The sequence below is a fragment of the Chanodichthys erythropterus genome, chromosome 23, assembly GCF_024489055.1.
Source record: "Chanodichthys erythropterus isolate Z2021 chromosome 23, ASM2448905v1, whole genome shotgun sequence".
Classification (NCBI taxonomy): Eukaryota; Metazoa; Chordata; class Actinopteri; order Cypriniformes; family Xenocyprididae; genus Chanodichthys; species Chanodichthys erythropterus.
In genome coordinates, this window is record NC_090243.1 from 17653370 (window position 1) to 17668673 (window position 15304).

The 15304-nt window shown below is 33.5% G+C and overlaps 1 protein-coding gene across 10 annotated transcripts in view; it reads left to right on the top strand.

Moving 5' to 3' along the window:
- The window catches only part of kcnc3b (potassium voltage-gated channel, Shaw-related subfamily, member 3b), a 79231-nt gene that overhangs the window by 50374 nt on the left and 13553 nt on the right, over window positions 1-15304 (top strand). For 7 of the 10 annotated variants that reach the window (XM_067377749.1, XM_067377751.1, XM_067377753.1 and 4 more), the window contains one exon: window positions 3007-6661. The exons of 1 other annotated variant lie outside the window; for it this stretch is intronic. In XM_067377749.1, the coding sequence (XP_067233850.1) occupies window positions 3007-3131 (125 nt within the window). In that variant the 3' untranslated portion in view covers window positions 3132-6661. Of the gene's footprint in view, window positions 1-3006; window positions 6662-10204; window positions 10246-15304 lie in introns of those variants that run through there. 2 more of the 10 variants (XM_067377755.1, XM_067377757.1) reach the window with 2 other exon arrangements.

Sequence of the window (15304 nt, forward strand, 5' to 3'; positions counted from 1 at the left end):
CTTAAATGACTTAAGATATTAAGTCTTGTTTTCTGAAAAACGTATCAAAATTAAGTGAGTTTTTGCTTAAAAGAAGAAAAAATATGTTGGTGGTGTAAAAAAAAAAAAAAAAAAAAAAAAAAATATATATATATATATATATATATATATATATATATATATATATATATATATTATACACTTCATTCTAAGGGAAAAAAAGTATGAAAGCTTGTTTCCGTCATGAAATTTGCAAGATATAAAGTCAGAATTGCATGATGATAACCTTTTATCTTGCATATTCTGACTTTATAAAACACAATTCTGACTTTATAACTCGCAATTGTGAGAAAAAAGTCAGATTTTTGAGATAAAAAGTCATAATTACCTTTTCTTTTCTTTTTCTTTTTTATTTAGTGGCTGAAACAAACCTCCATAAAAAAATATTATATCTTATCCCATTGACAAAGTTTAAGCATAATTATAATAAGAGTTATGAAATTGCTGTTTGCAAATATATATAAATAAGCTTACATATTTTGTAAATGCATTCATTCTGAGACTATTTTCGCTCCATAGTTTAAGGTATGGGAGGACATGAGCAGCTCAGGCTATATTTTAATGCAAATTTTAATAAAGTATTTTGAACTTCACACAGAAACTTGAAGCTCTTCGTTCACTTTTATTCAAAAAAAATAATTAGGCTCAAGGATTTAAACTGACCGATTTGTGGTGCATCAAAGTGAGGAAATCATCACAGAAATGTGTTATTATTCTACAGTAATTTTCAAATTTAATTGTGAAGTGAAGTGCACCAAATGAAATTGCAAAAATATTGTCCAGGAAACATATAATCCCACCATTAACTTACACCATTGGTTGAGCCAATGCTAGTCAATGAACACTAAAATGGGTCAAAATGAGACCCTCATTTTAGACCAGGAACAGTGTGAATACAAAGTGAACTGGAGTGTTTTTTGATCCACTTCAAGGGATCTGACTTTGGTTATTTTAGTATTCAAGTGTGAAAACATCCTTAAAAACACACTGATATCTGTAAAATCTCTCTTTTGACTTTTTTCCTCTTCTCTTTTATTCTTTCATTTCTTTATTTCTGTTTGGTGGTTCTTTGCATGTCTTTAATAATACACAATTTCTCCTCCGTTACTTTCCTCACATTCACCATCCTCTTTTTACCGTCTATATTCGTCCATTCTCTCAATTTATTTTACGCACTGCATTTTCCTTGATCCTATTTGTCTTCATTTTCAGTGACAAACCTTCTATTGCACACAACATCCCACAAAACTTTGTGACCCTGTTCTGTCACCTCCAACAACCACATAAATCTCCTCTCCATCCACCAAAAAGCACAACAAATGACACAAACAATGTCCGATCCAAGCACGCACAATTCTCCGAACCCAATATATCCCTGGTTATCCTTCCCTCAACACAACCCGACTCCATTTGGCACAGTTAGAGTCAGGATATCAGCCGGCGGCCCCTGATCCTACCCTCACAGACTAATGGTATGGAAGGATTAATTAATGTAAACTCCGCCTTGACATGGATCAAACCATAGTTATCAGAGGTAAAGACCAAGCACAGAAATAGACACATACATGCACTTAAAGTCTGATTAAGTTATTTAGGATATTTAACGCAATTACACACACATTTACACCTGCATGGGTGTGTCGATGTTGATTGGTGTAATTTTTCGTGTTGATGTTGTGTTGTTGTCCTAACAAACTGTCATTAGTTTCATCTGTTAAAGGTAATGAATCTAATGTTGTACAATGTTACTGAATATGAGTTTAAGGTTGGGTTTCACACGCTCTCAGACAGATACATTTGCTATTTTATGCTTTTTATGCTTAAACTGCTGACCGTCCTTCTCTGGACAGTCAATGACAAAAATGTCTGTGCATTGGGAAAATTTATCAACCACTTTTACACTGGGCTTGTAGAAACTCAGCACAAATACAGTGAGATGCCACAAATCTCACTCTAAAAGGACATTTTTCTGACACTGTGTGCAGAGGACAGTAGACTAGCAATCAAATGCGTTTAATGGAATATTCCAGGCTATTATTTTTAAAGAAATTAATACTTCTATTCAGCAAGGACAAATTAAATTGGTCAATAGTGACAGTAAAGACTTTTATAAAGACATTAAATGCTGCTTTTTATCAATTTCTATTCATCTATTTATCCTGGAAAAAAAAATCCACAAAAATGTTAAGCAGCAATAACATTAATAATAATAAAATGTTTCTTGAGCAGCAAATCAGCATATTAGAATGATTTCTGAAGGATCATGTGACACTGAAGACTGGAGTAATGATGCTGAAAATTCAGCTTTGATCACAGGAATAAATTAAATATATTCAAACAGAAAATAGTTATTCTAAATTGTAATAATATTTCACTGTTTTTACTGTATTTTTGATCAAATAAATGCAGCCTTGATGAATTTTTGAACGGTAAATAAATAAATCAACATTAAATTTGGTTTTAAGTTAATAGTGAGACTGATTAACATCTTTATAATCCGACTGACCAATCAGAATCGAGTATTACAGGACGATGTGCAGTAGGTAATTTTATCACATTAGTCTCAAGCCAGCACATGTAATTTTTAAGTGTTTTATAAGATTTAATAGTTCACGTTCTGCTAGTGTATGACTGAAAAAGAATCAAAATTATTAGGTTGAAAATAACCCTTTCAAATGTTGCATATGCATACTGTCTCGTTCTTTACGATGTTACAAAAGCAAAGAGCAGAAACCCAATCTTTACTCGGATGTATTCAGGTCTGTTACACTAACCCCATACTCTGTAATGAGAAAAACATGCAAATGGGACAAAGTTGGACACTGTAGAGTTGTGTAACAAAGATTGTTTTCAATGTCATATGAGATCCACTGCAATTACAAATGGAACTGCACCTGCTGCAGTGTGTGTGTGTGTGTGTGTGTGTTGAGTGGGATCTCACACGCTCTGTATTGTCTTTTTCTTCAGGTTGTGTCATATCCCGCGTTTGTATGTTGGCTTCTTCATATATTCTCTCACTGTTCTACTGTCTCCCCCGTCCTCCTCCTCCTTGCTGTGTGTGCGTGTGCGTGCGTGCGTTGTGTTTGTTGTGATGTGACGTCGCTTATTGTGTTTTCAATGTGTTTCCCTCACTCTTCCGGTGACCTTTAACCCCGGCGTGATGAAGGACACGTGCACGTGTGCACCAAGGCAACACTTAAAAATGCACATACATAGAAAAACGAACTCAAAGGTTGTTTAGGTGTTTGCTGTGCTGAGTCGAAGCACCTCGGGGTTAAAGGTCAGGGGTCGATAGAGGTCAAGGTGAATTCAAATGAGCATGAGTTCTCGGTTCTGTGCCATGCTGCAAACACTGTGCGGGCAGCATTCACTCGAAAACATATTTGGGCCTAAATTTAAGATTTATTTATATATTTGAATATGCATATTTTCCATCCATTTGGATTACACAGTGAGTTTATATGCAACTCAAATACATGAATCTAAAATTTAGGCCTAAATATTTTTTGAGTGGCGATCGCAATACTTGAGGGAAGTCAGTGAGGGGAAAAAGCAAAGAAAATGAGTGTTTCTGTGTGGCACAGAATTCTGCTCATACGACCTCAACCTGCTTCAGTTCCTAGTGTAGCCGGAATCTCCTACTCTTGTTTTTGAGGTGTGTGTGTGTGCTGTGTAACTGACATATGACTGACTGGTTGACAGACAGAGACTGGGATATTTGGACAGACTCACAGACAGACTGACATAGAGCAGGTAAGAACGAACCGTGGTAAAACCCAAGCCCGCGTTTTCCCGGCACTTCTCCTGGGCTTAAGCAGCGTGTCGTCTCCTGGGACGCCAGTCGCTCTATCACTTTAACATCCAGAGCACCTATAGACTCAGAAATAACGTTATGTACGGCTTTAAAGGCTGGTTCTTGTGAACATCCAGTGTCTGTTGAGGATATGTATGTGTATGTGTGAGTTCTGTTATATGGCTAAAGCACCTTAGTTGAACTCAGGCTCTGTTCCAAATCATAGTGAGCAAAAATCTACATATATAGTACAGAGCATATGAAGCAACTACAATAGTTTCATTGATTACATATATTTGTAATCTGACATTAGAAATTAAAAAGAAACATTTCTAATATTCTGATTGTGAGGGGGTCATATTTTAATTTTTTAAAAACTTTTTTTTTTTTAATTCTAATATTTCAAAGGTTTTTTTTTTTTTTTTCTTGTAATATTTATTAATTTATTTAATTTATAATAAATCCAGCAAAATTTAAATTGACAAACCTTATATTACTGTAAATGTATAGATTGGCCATATGTGGGTAAAAAATTGTTTTTAAATATTTGCTTTTCAACCTAGTTTTAAACCCTTTTTTTATTCTACATTTGTGCAGTAAAATTAACTTTAAAGAAGATCTACATTTCTCATTTTCATTCATGGAGGTAACATGGAAAATGTGCCATGCTTTAGCGGACGATTTCTATCACCTAGTGGAAAACAAACACTTTTAACATGAAAATGACATGAAATTACCACTATAACCAGCAGATGGCTGCAGAGTACCACTTGTTAGCTCATTTGCCATTTCCACTCCCTTTATAGTTTCTTTTTGTTTTTTTCACGTTTTGCTATTGGATTTATTATAAAATGAATATGATCACAAATTAGTGTACAGATTATTGAGTTAATCGCACACTATTTAGGGGGCTGGGTGAATATTTAGGGCCCTCACAAAATGGTCCTAGTGATGCCTCTGCTCTTTTGCGATGTTAATTTTAATATGAGGACCATTTTTTGACATTTTCAAACATCTTATTGCATTATGTAATGTAATATTGATTTTTATAAATCAAGCAAAATTGCTATTATCAGTGATGTTTTCAGATTTAAGTTTTAGTATTTGTGATTTTTTTTTTTTTTGTCATTTTTATAAATTTTTTGTTTCTATTTAGCTTTTTTTTGTCATTTTAGTACTTCAACTTTATATTAGTTTTTCATCTAATATTTATTTTTTATTTCAGGCTTATTTCAGTTAACAAAATGTTTTTTAATAGTATTAGTTTTAGACAATAATATCGCTGGTTTGAAGTTTTATATTTAAAAATATATATATATAGCGAGTTGCACACCAATGTTTAATATTTGGGGTTATGGGTTTGTTCAAATCACCAATACTAGATATAAAATAATTAAGTAAGCATAGAAATAATTGATGAGCAAATAACCCTAGTTATGTTATCTTGATAAGATAACTTGTTTTGGCCAAAACATAAGGTGGAATTATATGCAGCGTTCATGAAAAACACAATCCCTGATTGGGCACATTGTGATTTTTCTCCAAGAAAGCATGGAAATGTTTTTGTCTATTTATAATGCATTATTTCACCCATTATTTGAGTACTATTTGTGCAACTGCTGACGTCAGTCTCCACTGGAATCAACTGCAAGCATCCGTTGAGTCTCCTGGGCGCTTCAGCACTATTTGTGTGGTGTGTGAGTAACCATTAACAAAGTTAGTGACCGTGGAGAGCATTTCAGATCAGTCACTTATGGGGTTCCATTTCAGATAGGATGCTGCCTTAGAAGCTAACTGACTATGTAGACAGCAAGGCCGCACACTAGGGTTTGGAACAGAGCCATAGAGCCTCACTGAACGGACATTAGACTGTTAATTGGGCACGATACAGTGAGTGTAAACTGTGTGTGTTGCTCACTGTGCCAATGAGAGTAGATTTAAGATCTAAATATACTTCTGCCATCTGTGGAACCTATACACACACACACACACACACACACACACACATATTGCTCTGGGTGTTAAAGAGATCTCTTCCTGTGCAATATAATCCCTAAATGCTATTCACTGTTCTTAGAGGAGTGTGTGTGTGTGTGTGTGTGCGAGTGTGTTCGTGCGCGCACCGACCTGCCCTGCTCTAATGCTGTTTGCATGAGGCTATTTGCTCAGAGTCAAAGTCAGTATCAGACTTCTGAAGTCTCTGTGAAGGATCTCTGTAAGCCATTGTGAGTTCTCTCTCTCTCTCTCTCTCTCTGTCTCTCTATCTTCTGTTGTCTTCCTCAATGTCCTGTTGTTTGTCTTATATGTTTATGGTCTTGTGTGTGTTGTTCAAACTGGTCAATTTTTGTGTGTGTTCAACCAGTCAAAGTTCATCAGTGGCTCGTTTTCTGGCCCACACTCACAAACAAACATCAATGTTTCATTGTAGCAACTACACTATTTTCATAAATTATGTATTTATTTTTATTCGAGACTAAAAACTAATTTGATTTTAAGGGGGTCATATCATAATGAATAAAATATTTTTTGATATTAAAATAATCAGTCTTATTGCTATTTATTTATTGTTTAATGTTTTTATCATGTATTTTTTATATTTTAATATTGATTGTAATATTGATTTTTATATTGATTTTAATCAATCAAGCAAAGTTGTGATTGATCTTGACAATCAGCAATCACCATGCATGATCACCATCTTTTTTCTTGCTGCAAAAAAAGCGTTTATACATATATTATAATGAATTAAACATTCCTAAATATTTTGAGATAAAACCTAATTTTAATATTTATATTTTTAATATTCATAATTAATATTTTTGTATTTTTAAAAACCTTTTTAAAGTCTTATTGCTGAATATTTTTTTATATTTTATTATTATTTTAATATTTTGATAAGTTGTAACTTGACCATGCATTTTCATTGTATGTATAAAAAAAAAAAAAAAAAAGTATTTTCTTTTTTTGCAAAAAGTTTGATATAATGAATATATAAAGTTAATATTAAGGCAATTTATTTACTTATTAAATATTTAATACTGATTTTAATAAATCAAGCAAAATTGCAATTGAACTTGACAGTCAGCAATCACCATGCATTTTCATTGTATGTAATTTTTTTTCTCTGTTATACATAATAAACAATAAAATAATATGATACGACCCCTTTATGGATGTAATTATGTTTTATTATTATTGAGGCACCTTAAACTGTATATTAAACTGGTATTTCCATTATTGTAGCCTAAAGTTGCATTACAAGGTCAAAGTTATAGTCTTTATGAAAGATGCCTTGAGCAGGACATTTTTCAAAACTAAACAGGTGTGCTCTAGTTCCGTCAAGGCAACAGCAGGAAGTCACTTTTTCCTCCAATAAAACAGTGTCTCCATCAGGTGTATTTTTAGTCTGTGTAGTGAAGCGGTTATGCATTACAGATAGACGTGTAAATATTTTCCCTGATGATACGATTCAGTTGTGATCTATTCTAAATGATGCAATGCATCAGGAAATCTGAATTTTAGTCAGTTTGGTTAAATTGGTATGATTAGTGATTATTTTCAAAAATACTCTGAAGACAAAGTAACTGGTGAGGCGTTCAAGTGCGTTCATGTCAGAATTAGATTAAGATTTAGTGCATAAGAAACTAACAGTGTACATTAGGTATTATAGTAATTATAATCTAACTATGGCTAACTAATCACTATATCACTGCACTCATCTCACATCACACACTCCTTCCATGTCTTTGTGTGTAGTTGTTAATGTTGCATGTGTGTTTCTACTGCAACTGTGCATTTCCTGTCTGCAAATATCATAACCTGTCATTTAGAAACCCATTTTTGAATTACATTGTGTCATTGTTTACAGGCCTTATTTATCATCTAAAAACAAGCATCTCTATTATTATTCCTGCTAAAGGTGGTTAACAAGTGGCACTTTTAGGACTAGTTTGATAACACAGAACAGAATCAGTGCATTTGATCTGCTCTCCTGTTACAGCACATTCCAGCGGTGAGCGGCCCGTCATGATTGTGGTGTTCTGTGTTCTGGTCACAAGCCGATCAATAGAGCTTAATTGTGGGTAATGTGAGCTCTCTCTATCGCTAACAGTCCGGCGGTCGATATGCCGGCATACTGCCGGAACAGGCTGAGCTGGAATAGAGCTTCTCACCGCACACTGTACTGTACATGAGACCTTCATAGCAACATATATGACAGAAAGAAGGGCTGGGTTATTGACACAAATTTCATGATTCGATTGCGATTCACAAGCCTGCAATTCGATTCAGTTCCTAATCTTGATTAAATATCATTTCATTTGCACATATCAGGTACTGTAAATATCAATTTTTGTCAAGAACAAAAACAATCTCTCAACTAATGTAAACTATACAGGGAACTATTTACATTGCAGTAATATTAAAAGTTCAAATTAACAACAGATATATAAGTTTCTATTTTAACATTTTAATGATAGGCTATAATTATATTTCTACTTCAATTTGTTGTTGAAATATTAACATTTAAAGGTGGCTGTCATAACTTGTTTTTATGATGGATTTATTCACAAACATAGACCTAACTTTCATTAAATATTGAAGAACAGTTTATGTAAAAAATATTATGAATATGTAATTTAGTGCATATATTTAGCAAAATGTTACTCTCTAGAGAATATATATTTCTAGCTAAGTATTAAGTTTATGGTCACTAAATGGCTTTTCTGAGGTAAATGTAACGTCACATGACCGCTATTGTTTACCAGTTGATTTACTGACGTCTTTCCGCGGTTAAAAAACTGTTTGAGCGATTACATGAGACATGATACAGATTTTGTAAGTTGTACTGTATCTTTCAACATACCTTCTGATGTTCATGTTTATTTTGTGCTTTAAAGCAGAACTAAGTAACTTTTTTTATCTTTATAAATAGTTTTCTAAGTCCTTCCGATGGTTAATTGACTTGTAGTGGTGTGTTTGAGGCGTGCATTAACCCCCTCTGGCACGTCTACGCCAGAAAACAGCACTTGCAAGTTGAGCTTCGCCGACCCGACACAATCTCGCCTCATGTTCACGTTCATGCGAGAGTGACAAAATGCTTTACGGTAATTCAAAAACAATGTATATATTATGACTTTACAAGACAATTTAGAAAATTACCCACCTCCATCGAGATTTCTTGTACTGTATTTGCAAAACTACTGCGCTGGTGAGTGTTGTAGTCGTCGTAGTCCAGAGCTGCGCTTGGAGTATTTACGACAGTGTGATTCACTGAAGGAACCTGTAGGGGGAGCTTTGCAAATCTTACTGAGTTCCGCTTTAAAGCGGAAATAAAGCGGAAGAGATGATCAGTTCATGTGCGCTATACGTCTGCGTTGCCACTTCGCTTTGAGAGGCGCTATAACCGTCATGGGCGGCTCACGCCACATTAAAGAGCGCCTAAACGGTAATGTTTGAATTTCGAATTTTAATTTACAGAATTTGAAAGCTAAGACTTTTATGCATTCAAGTCGTGTCAGAAAGATTGTATTTATGGGTCGAATGCACATGAACGCCGCCACAAAGTAGTAAATACGAGTGGAAAGCTTGGGATTTTATTTAGGCCCCAAGTTTACAAATTGAGGCTGTTTTGGTGAGAAAAGTGGTGGAATACCACATTGCAGGTATTTATAAGTGACATTGTCAGGCTTTTTTTATTTACAACAGAAAAAGGTAATTGCCTGCGCAAAATATAAGTTAATAGCATTGTAACGTTAAAGTTTACAGTTGTTACATAACATAAAAAAAGCAAAATACACCTGATGCACAATCTTTGTTCTTGAAAACCTTGCTGTATTTTTGTGTAGTTAATTTAGACAAGGTACACCGCCATCTTGTTCTGACGAAAGTGACTTAAACGCACCTGGCATCATAAACACGTTCCTAACTCATAAATACGAACTTCCCCGGAGGATTTGAATACGTTTTTTGCTTCATATCAAAAATAACAAGGCACAAAGCTTATTGGGATTTATTGAACGGGAGTGCACTACAAATAATGTAAATAAAAGATCAATTCTTGGGATTTAAGAATTGATATCGGTTCAGCTGAAATTGATATTTTCAACCCAGCCCTAACATAAATGTTCATAATGACTTCAATCACACTCATTATTTCCTCAAAATATCAGGTGATGTCACTTTCTGTTTTTGTCATCATCATTATATCCAATGCCTGATGCTATATGGTGGTCACATTCTAATTTATTAGGGCATCTAAATGTGGTTTTGATATTTGCACACCCCCTTTTCTGTTCTTTCATGTCATTCACTCTCTTTTTAACTCTTTCCACTGTGTGACTAACACTCATCTCATCCTTCATTCGCCTCCAGGCCGTCAGTGCAGTGCCAGAGTTTCTAATGCGTGACTATGGGTAGGTACATCAACTGTTTTAAATTGTTCTGTACATGTTAAAACAGGAAACACTTCTTTATGATGTTTTCCTGGTTCACAGTAGGTATCTTGTAGCACTCTTGTAGCATTTTGAACATAAAATATTACATGTACATAATAAGTAATATTACTTGAGAGGTATCAAAACTGGTTGCGTTGTGGGCATTTAACACGGTAAGAATGTGTTGGAATTCAAGCATTTATTATTTTGTTTACATATTGCATTATAGTGCAATCTAGGCATATATATGCTGTACAGTAAGCAAGAATATGCTATGTAAACCATTTTAGGTATTAATAGGCATGTTTTAGTAGATATGCACACTTAAAGACAACATGAGATGTTTATACTTCGATAATGTAATGCATTGAGTGAAAAGGTAGGAAATAATGTAGAATGGAACTTCTGGAACACCTGGATTTGTTCGAATCATGGAAAATGGCAATATATTTATTTTGGATTACACACACACACACACATATATATATGATATTATATATATATATAATATAGTGCACAGCATAAATGAGTACACCCCCTCTGAAACTTCTGAAAGTCAGCAATCACTCAATGACGTGTTAGGGTTCTTTACAGATATAATGTCCCAGCAAGTCTGCTTTATCAATTACCAAAGATGTCAAAATTATTCAGGAAAATATGATTTTCTTATGAAGGTGATAAAATGTTGTGTAACAAAAATGAGTACACCCTCCTAAAAGTTAGTAAATAAGACGAAATAAAAAATTTCTGGTGTAAATTTAAGGCAATGTTTGATTAACAGGTAAGTATATTGAACCAAAACATTTAAAGAGAAGTAATTTCTTGACAATTAAAAGTGTTATATAGCCCACTGAATCATTCTCAGACTTAATGCTGACAACAATGGAAGCACTTGGGAGAGAACTGTCAGGAGACTTATTTCTTAGCACAAAAGAGCACAGCGGTACAAGAGGATTAACAAATCATTGTTTTAAGTGTGAAAATATAGCACAAGTAACACAGAAATTCAAAAACAATGGACTTGTGACAAGGCCCCTGAAATAATCAGGCCTTCATTTTAAGCTTTCATTTAGTGATGAGGGTTTTTTTTTGCTAGACAAAGAGCAGGAGAAATACCAAGCGAGTGTCTCAGAGCCAGCAAAAGCTATGAAAAGAGTGACTGTTTATCACAGAGTAAGATGCAGCCTGCAGAAATGACATGCATGGTTGTTGTTCTCACTGGATCTACCTACTGTAGCCAAAGCACAATAAAGTCAGTTAGCCATTTCCAAAGCCCATATTTATAAAATATAGATTCTGGGAATCTATACTCTGGTCTCATGAGACCAAATCAATCATTTTGGATCTAACAGCATCCAAAATGTTCTGGTGTTGCTAGAGGAGGAGTACAGTGAGAAGTGTCTGTTTCCCACAGTAAAGTTCAGTGGTCTTATATAGGGATGTGTGAGTCCTGAAGGTGTGAGGGAGTTGTGCTGTATCAATGCTGTCATGAATTCCCACACCACTGTGTAATTTAATACACAAACTTGAAACAGAAGATGTTATCCTTTCCTCATTCCCTGTATTGTTGGGCATTTTTTCAACATGACAATGAGGATATGTATTGTCCCAAGGTGAAAAACCTTCTGTGGACATGTATTGCACTCAATCTTAACACTCTTGAGCGCCTGTGGGGGATTCTGCAGAGACGAGTTGAGCAACACTCCCCGTTAAAGATCAGGGCATTTAAGGAGCTCATCATCCAGGAGTTAAACAGGACCGATGTGACAATTTGTCATGAACTTGTACACTCCGTGCCAAGAAGGGTTAGAGCAGTATGTTCAAAATTATGGAGGGCATACTAAGTACTAAAATATTATACATTTGTTGAATTTAATCTAGGGTGTACAAAATTGGCTAATTTACTTATTTTATGGCTATTAATGACACATATCTTTCAGTTTTTATTATGTATATGTTTAATACATTTTAGTTTTGCCATCTTTCCATGAATTATATTTGTGATCATAAAGAAAATACATATTTTGTATTTGTTCAGAGAGGTGTACTCATTTATGCTCTGCACTGTATATATATACACACACACACACACACATATATATATATATTTATATTAAATATATATAAAATTATATTTTTGACACACACATATATATAATCTAGAAAAATCAGACCATGTATATTTATTAATAAAATAATTTAATGTGTTTGAATAATTTTAAAATATTATATATTAAATATTATTACACACACACACACACACACACACACACACATATATATATATTTATATTAAATATATATAAAATTATATTTTTGACACACACATATATATAATCTAGAAAAATCAGACCATGTATATTTATTAATAAAATAATTTAATGTGTTTGAATAATTTTAAAATATATATTAAATATTATTACACACACACACACACACACACACACACACACACACACATATATATATATATATATATATATATATATATATATATAAAATCTAGAAAAATGAGACCATGTAAAGTATAACATGTATATTTATTAATATAATTATTTAACGTGTTTGAGTTATTTTAAAATATTATATATTAAATATTATTACACACGTGCACACACACACACATATATATATATATGTATATATATATATGTGTATGTTATATTGTTATATTTTTAAAGTAAGTTTATTTTTAAAGTAAGTTTGAGAAGTTTTTCTCAGTAAGACCAGATGTATTATTTAATAAAGTAAATGAGGTCCATTTTAATTTCATGTTGTCTTCAAATATTTATAAGGTACTTAGTTTTGACATTTTTAATATATTTTCACAGCGCTGTCGCACAAACTCCCCATTGTTTTAGTGGCGCTACACTCTCACACAGCCTCCTACTTCCATCGAGTATCCATCAATCCCATTAAATATATTCACTCTTCCTGTCTTATTCCACCCTCACTAATGCGCTCTGTCTCCTGAGGAATCCTTTTAAAAGCTCTTAGACAAACATAATAAAAAGGGTGTGTGGCTGTCTGAACCGCGCTGTTGACCAGGCAGAGGGGTAAAAGAATCCAGTTGTTTTTGTTGCTCTGTTGTCCAAAGCAGCAGATAAAGTACAGCTTGTCGTACTGAAGTGCACCTGGAGTATGTGGTCAGGTTATGAGCGTGCCGTACTGTATTATGAGCACTGGCTGTTCTGAATGTGTAAGCCGTTGATTTTGCGATGGTTCCCTCTTGGTCTGTCTGCGTTCGCCGCGGGGGCGCCTGGTGCAAACATTGAATCATTTATTTAAAAAAACAAAACAAAAAAACAACGTAATTTGTTGAATTGAACAGTTTGTAATTTTACATAAGAAAGATGCAACATTTTACAGAGGAATGTCTTTACAAACTATTAATTCATTGCATACTGTTGACTTTGTAGTTTTTGTGTGCGTATGTGTTGTGTATACAACACTTTATATGGTACACAACCATATATGATTGTGTCTGATTGTGATTTATGTGGCAAAGAAATAGAGAAGCCGTGTGTGTAGAATAAACAGTTTGTACAGTATAAAAATCATTGTCTATGGAAAGTCCCCATAAAGCGTGTGTGTGTGTGTGTGTGAATTTTATATCAGGCCTGACTCAGCAAATGTCTGTCTGAACGCATGTGTGTGTGTGTGTGTGTGTGTGTGTTCAAGCTGTTGTCCTACTTTCAGAAGAAAGTTTTCTTTCTTTTTTTTCCCTTATCGTCCTTGTTTTCCTTCCAGAGTATTTTTGTGTGATCAACGTGCGGCAAACTTTTCCCACATTCACCTCTTCCTCTCCCAAACATACACATATAGGGAGAAAAAGGGAGAGAGACAGATAAATCTGATATGTGGGAGGAAGGTCGCTGCTAGTCACTTCACTTAAATGTTTGGTCACATAAGCCTGACTATAAGCTTAATGATTTTCTTTTTTATTACTATGTGAAAATACTAAACACTTTTGATTTACTTGAATGTAATTTATGTCGAAATTACCGTAATTCTTAACTTCATGTATATAGATATATTACTGTTTTTGAATATTTTATTTTAGCCGACAACTTTTGTGTAGGTGTTATATAGGTAAAACCTACTATAAGTTGGAAGAGAATATAGAGGTGAATGAATGTCATGTTTACATGTTTTCCGGTCATCAGTAATGCCGTAAATGTAGGCATTTAATGATTGTGAAGATGTAAACTGCATCTGTTGCCTTATTGTGATTACGGTAATTTCTGACTATGTGAATGCACCAGAAGTGTTATGAAATTTTTTTTGTCGTGATTATATTATGCAAATGCAGGCTTTATGACCGTACAGTCAAGTGAAGTATAGTAGGATGTTCAGGAGGTTGTCAAAGAAACCAGCCAGCGGTCCACAAGAGCACATCTATTCACTAACTCAACTGCAATGTATTAATCAGCTTCTGAGGGTGATATTTGATAGTAGTACAGAAACGCTTGGGTGAGAATTACTTCACCTCGTAATTACTTCAACATTGAGTCTGTTCCAAAACCTAGTGTGCTGCCTACCTAAACATACCTTCTTTATATGTAAGGATTTTTAAATCTTGAGCTTTGGAATGGCACAATATAAATGAATGAAAAGTTAATTTATTTATTCCCAAAATTACATGAATATAAAAATAAATAAAATATATTAATTAAATAAATGTGTCTATTATATTTATGACCTTAAGCCATATACATTTTTTTTTTTTTAAATATTTGTTTGTTTGTTTAATACCAAAATATATCAATATATTTTTGACCTAGAGCTTTGGAAAGGCACTATATAAATTAAATATTTATTCATTCATTCATTCTTTGCCAAAATGTATCGATAGATTTTTGTCATTCAGCTTTGGAAATTAATGAATACATTTTATTTATTTATTTATTTCCAAAAATGTTAAATAATACAAATACAAAATAAATACAAAATAAATAAAATATATTAATTAAATGTTTTAATTACCAAAATTTGTTAATATATTTTTGAAATTTGAGCCTTGAAAAAGGAACCATGT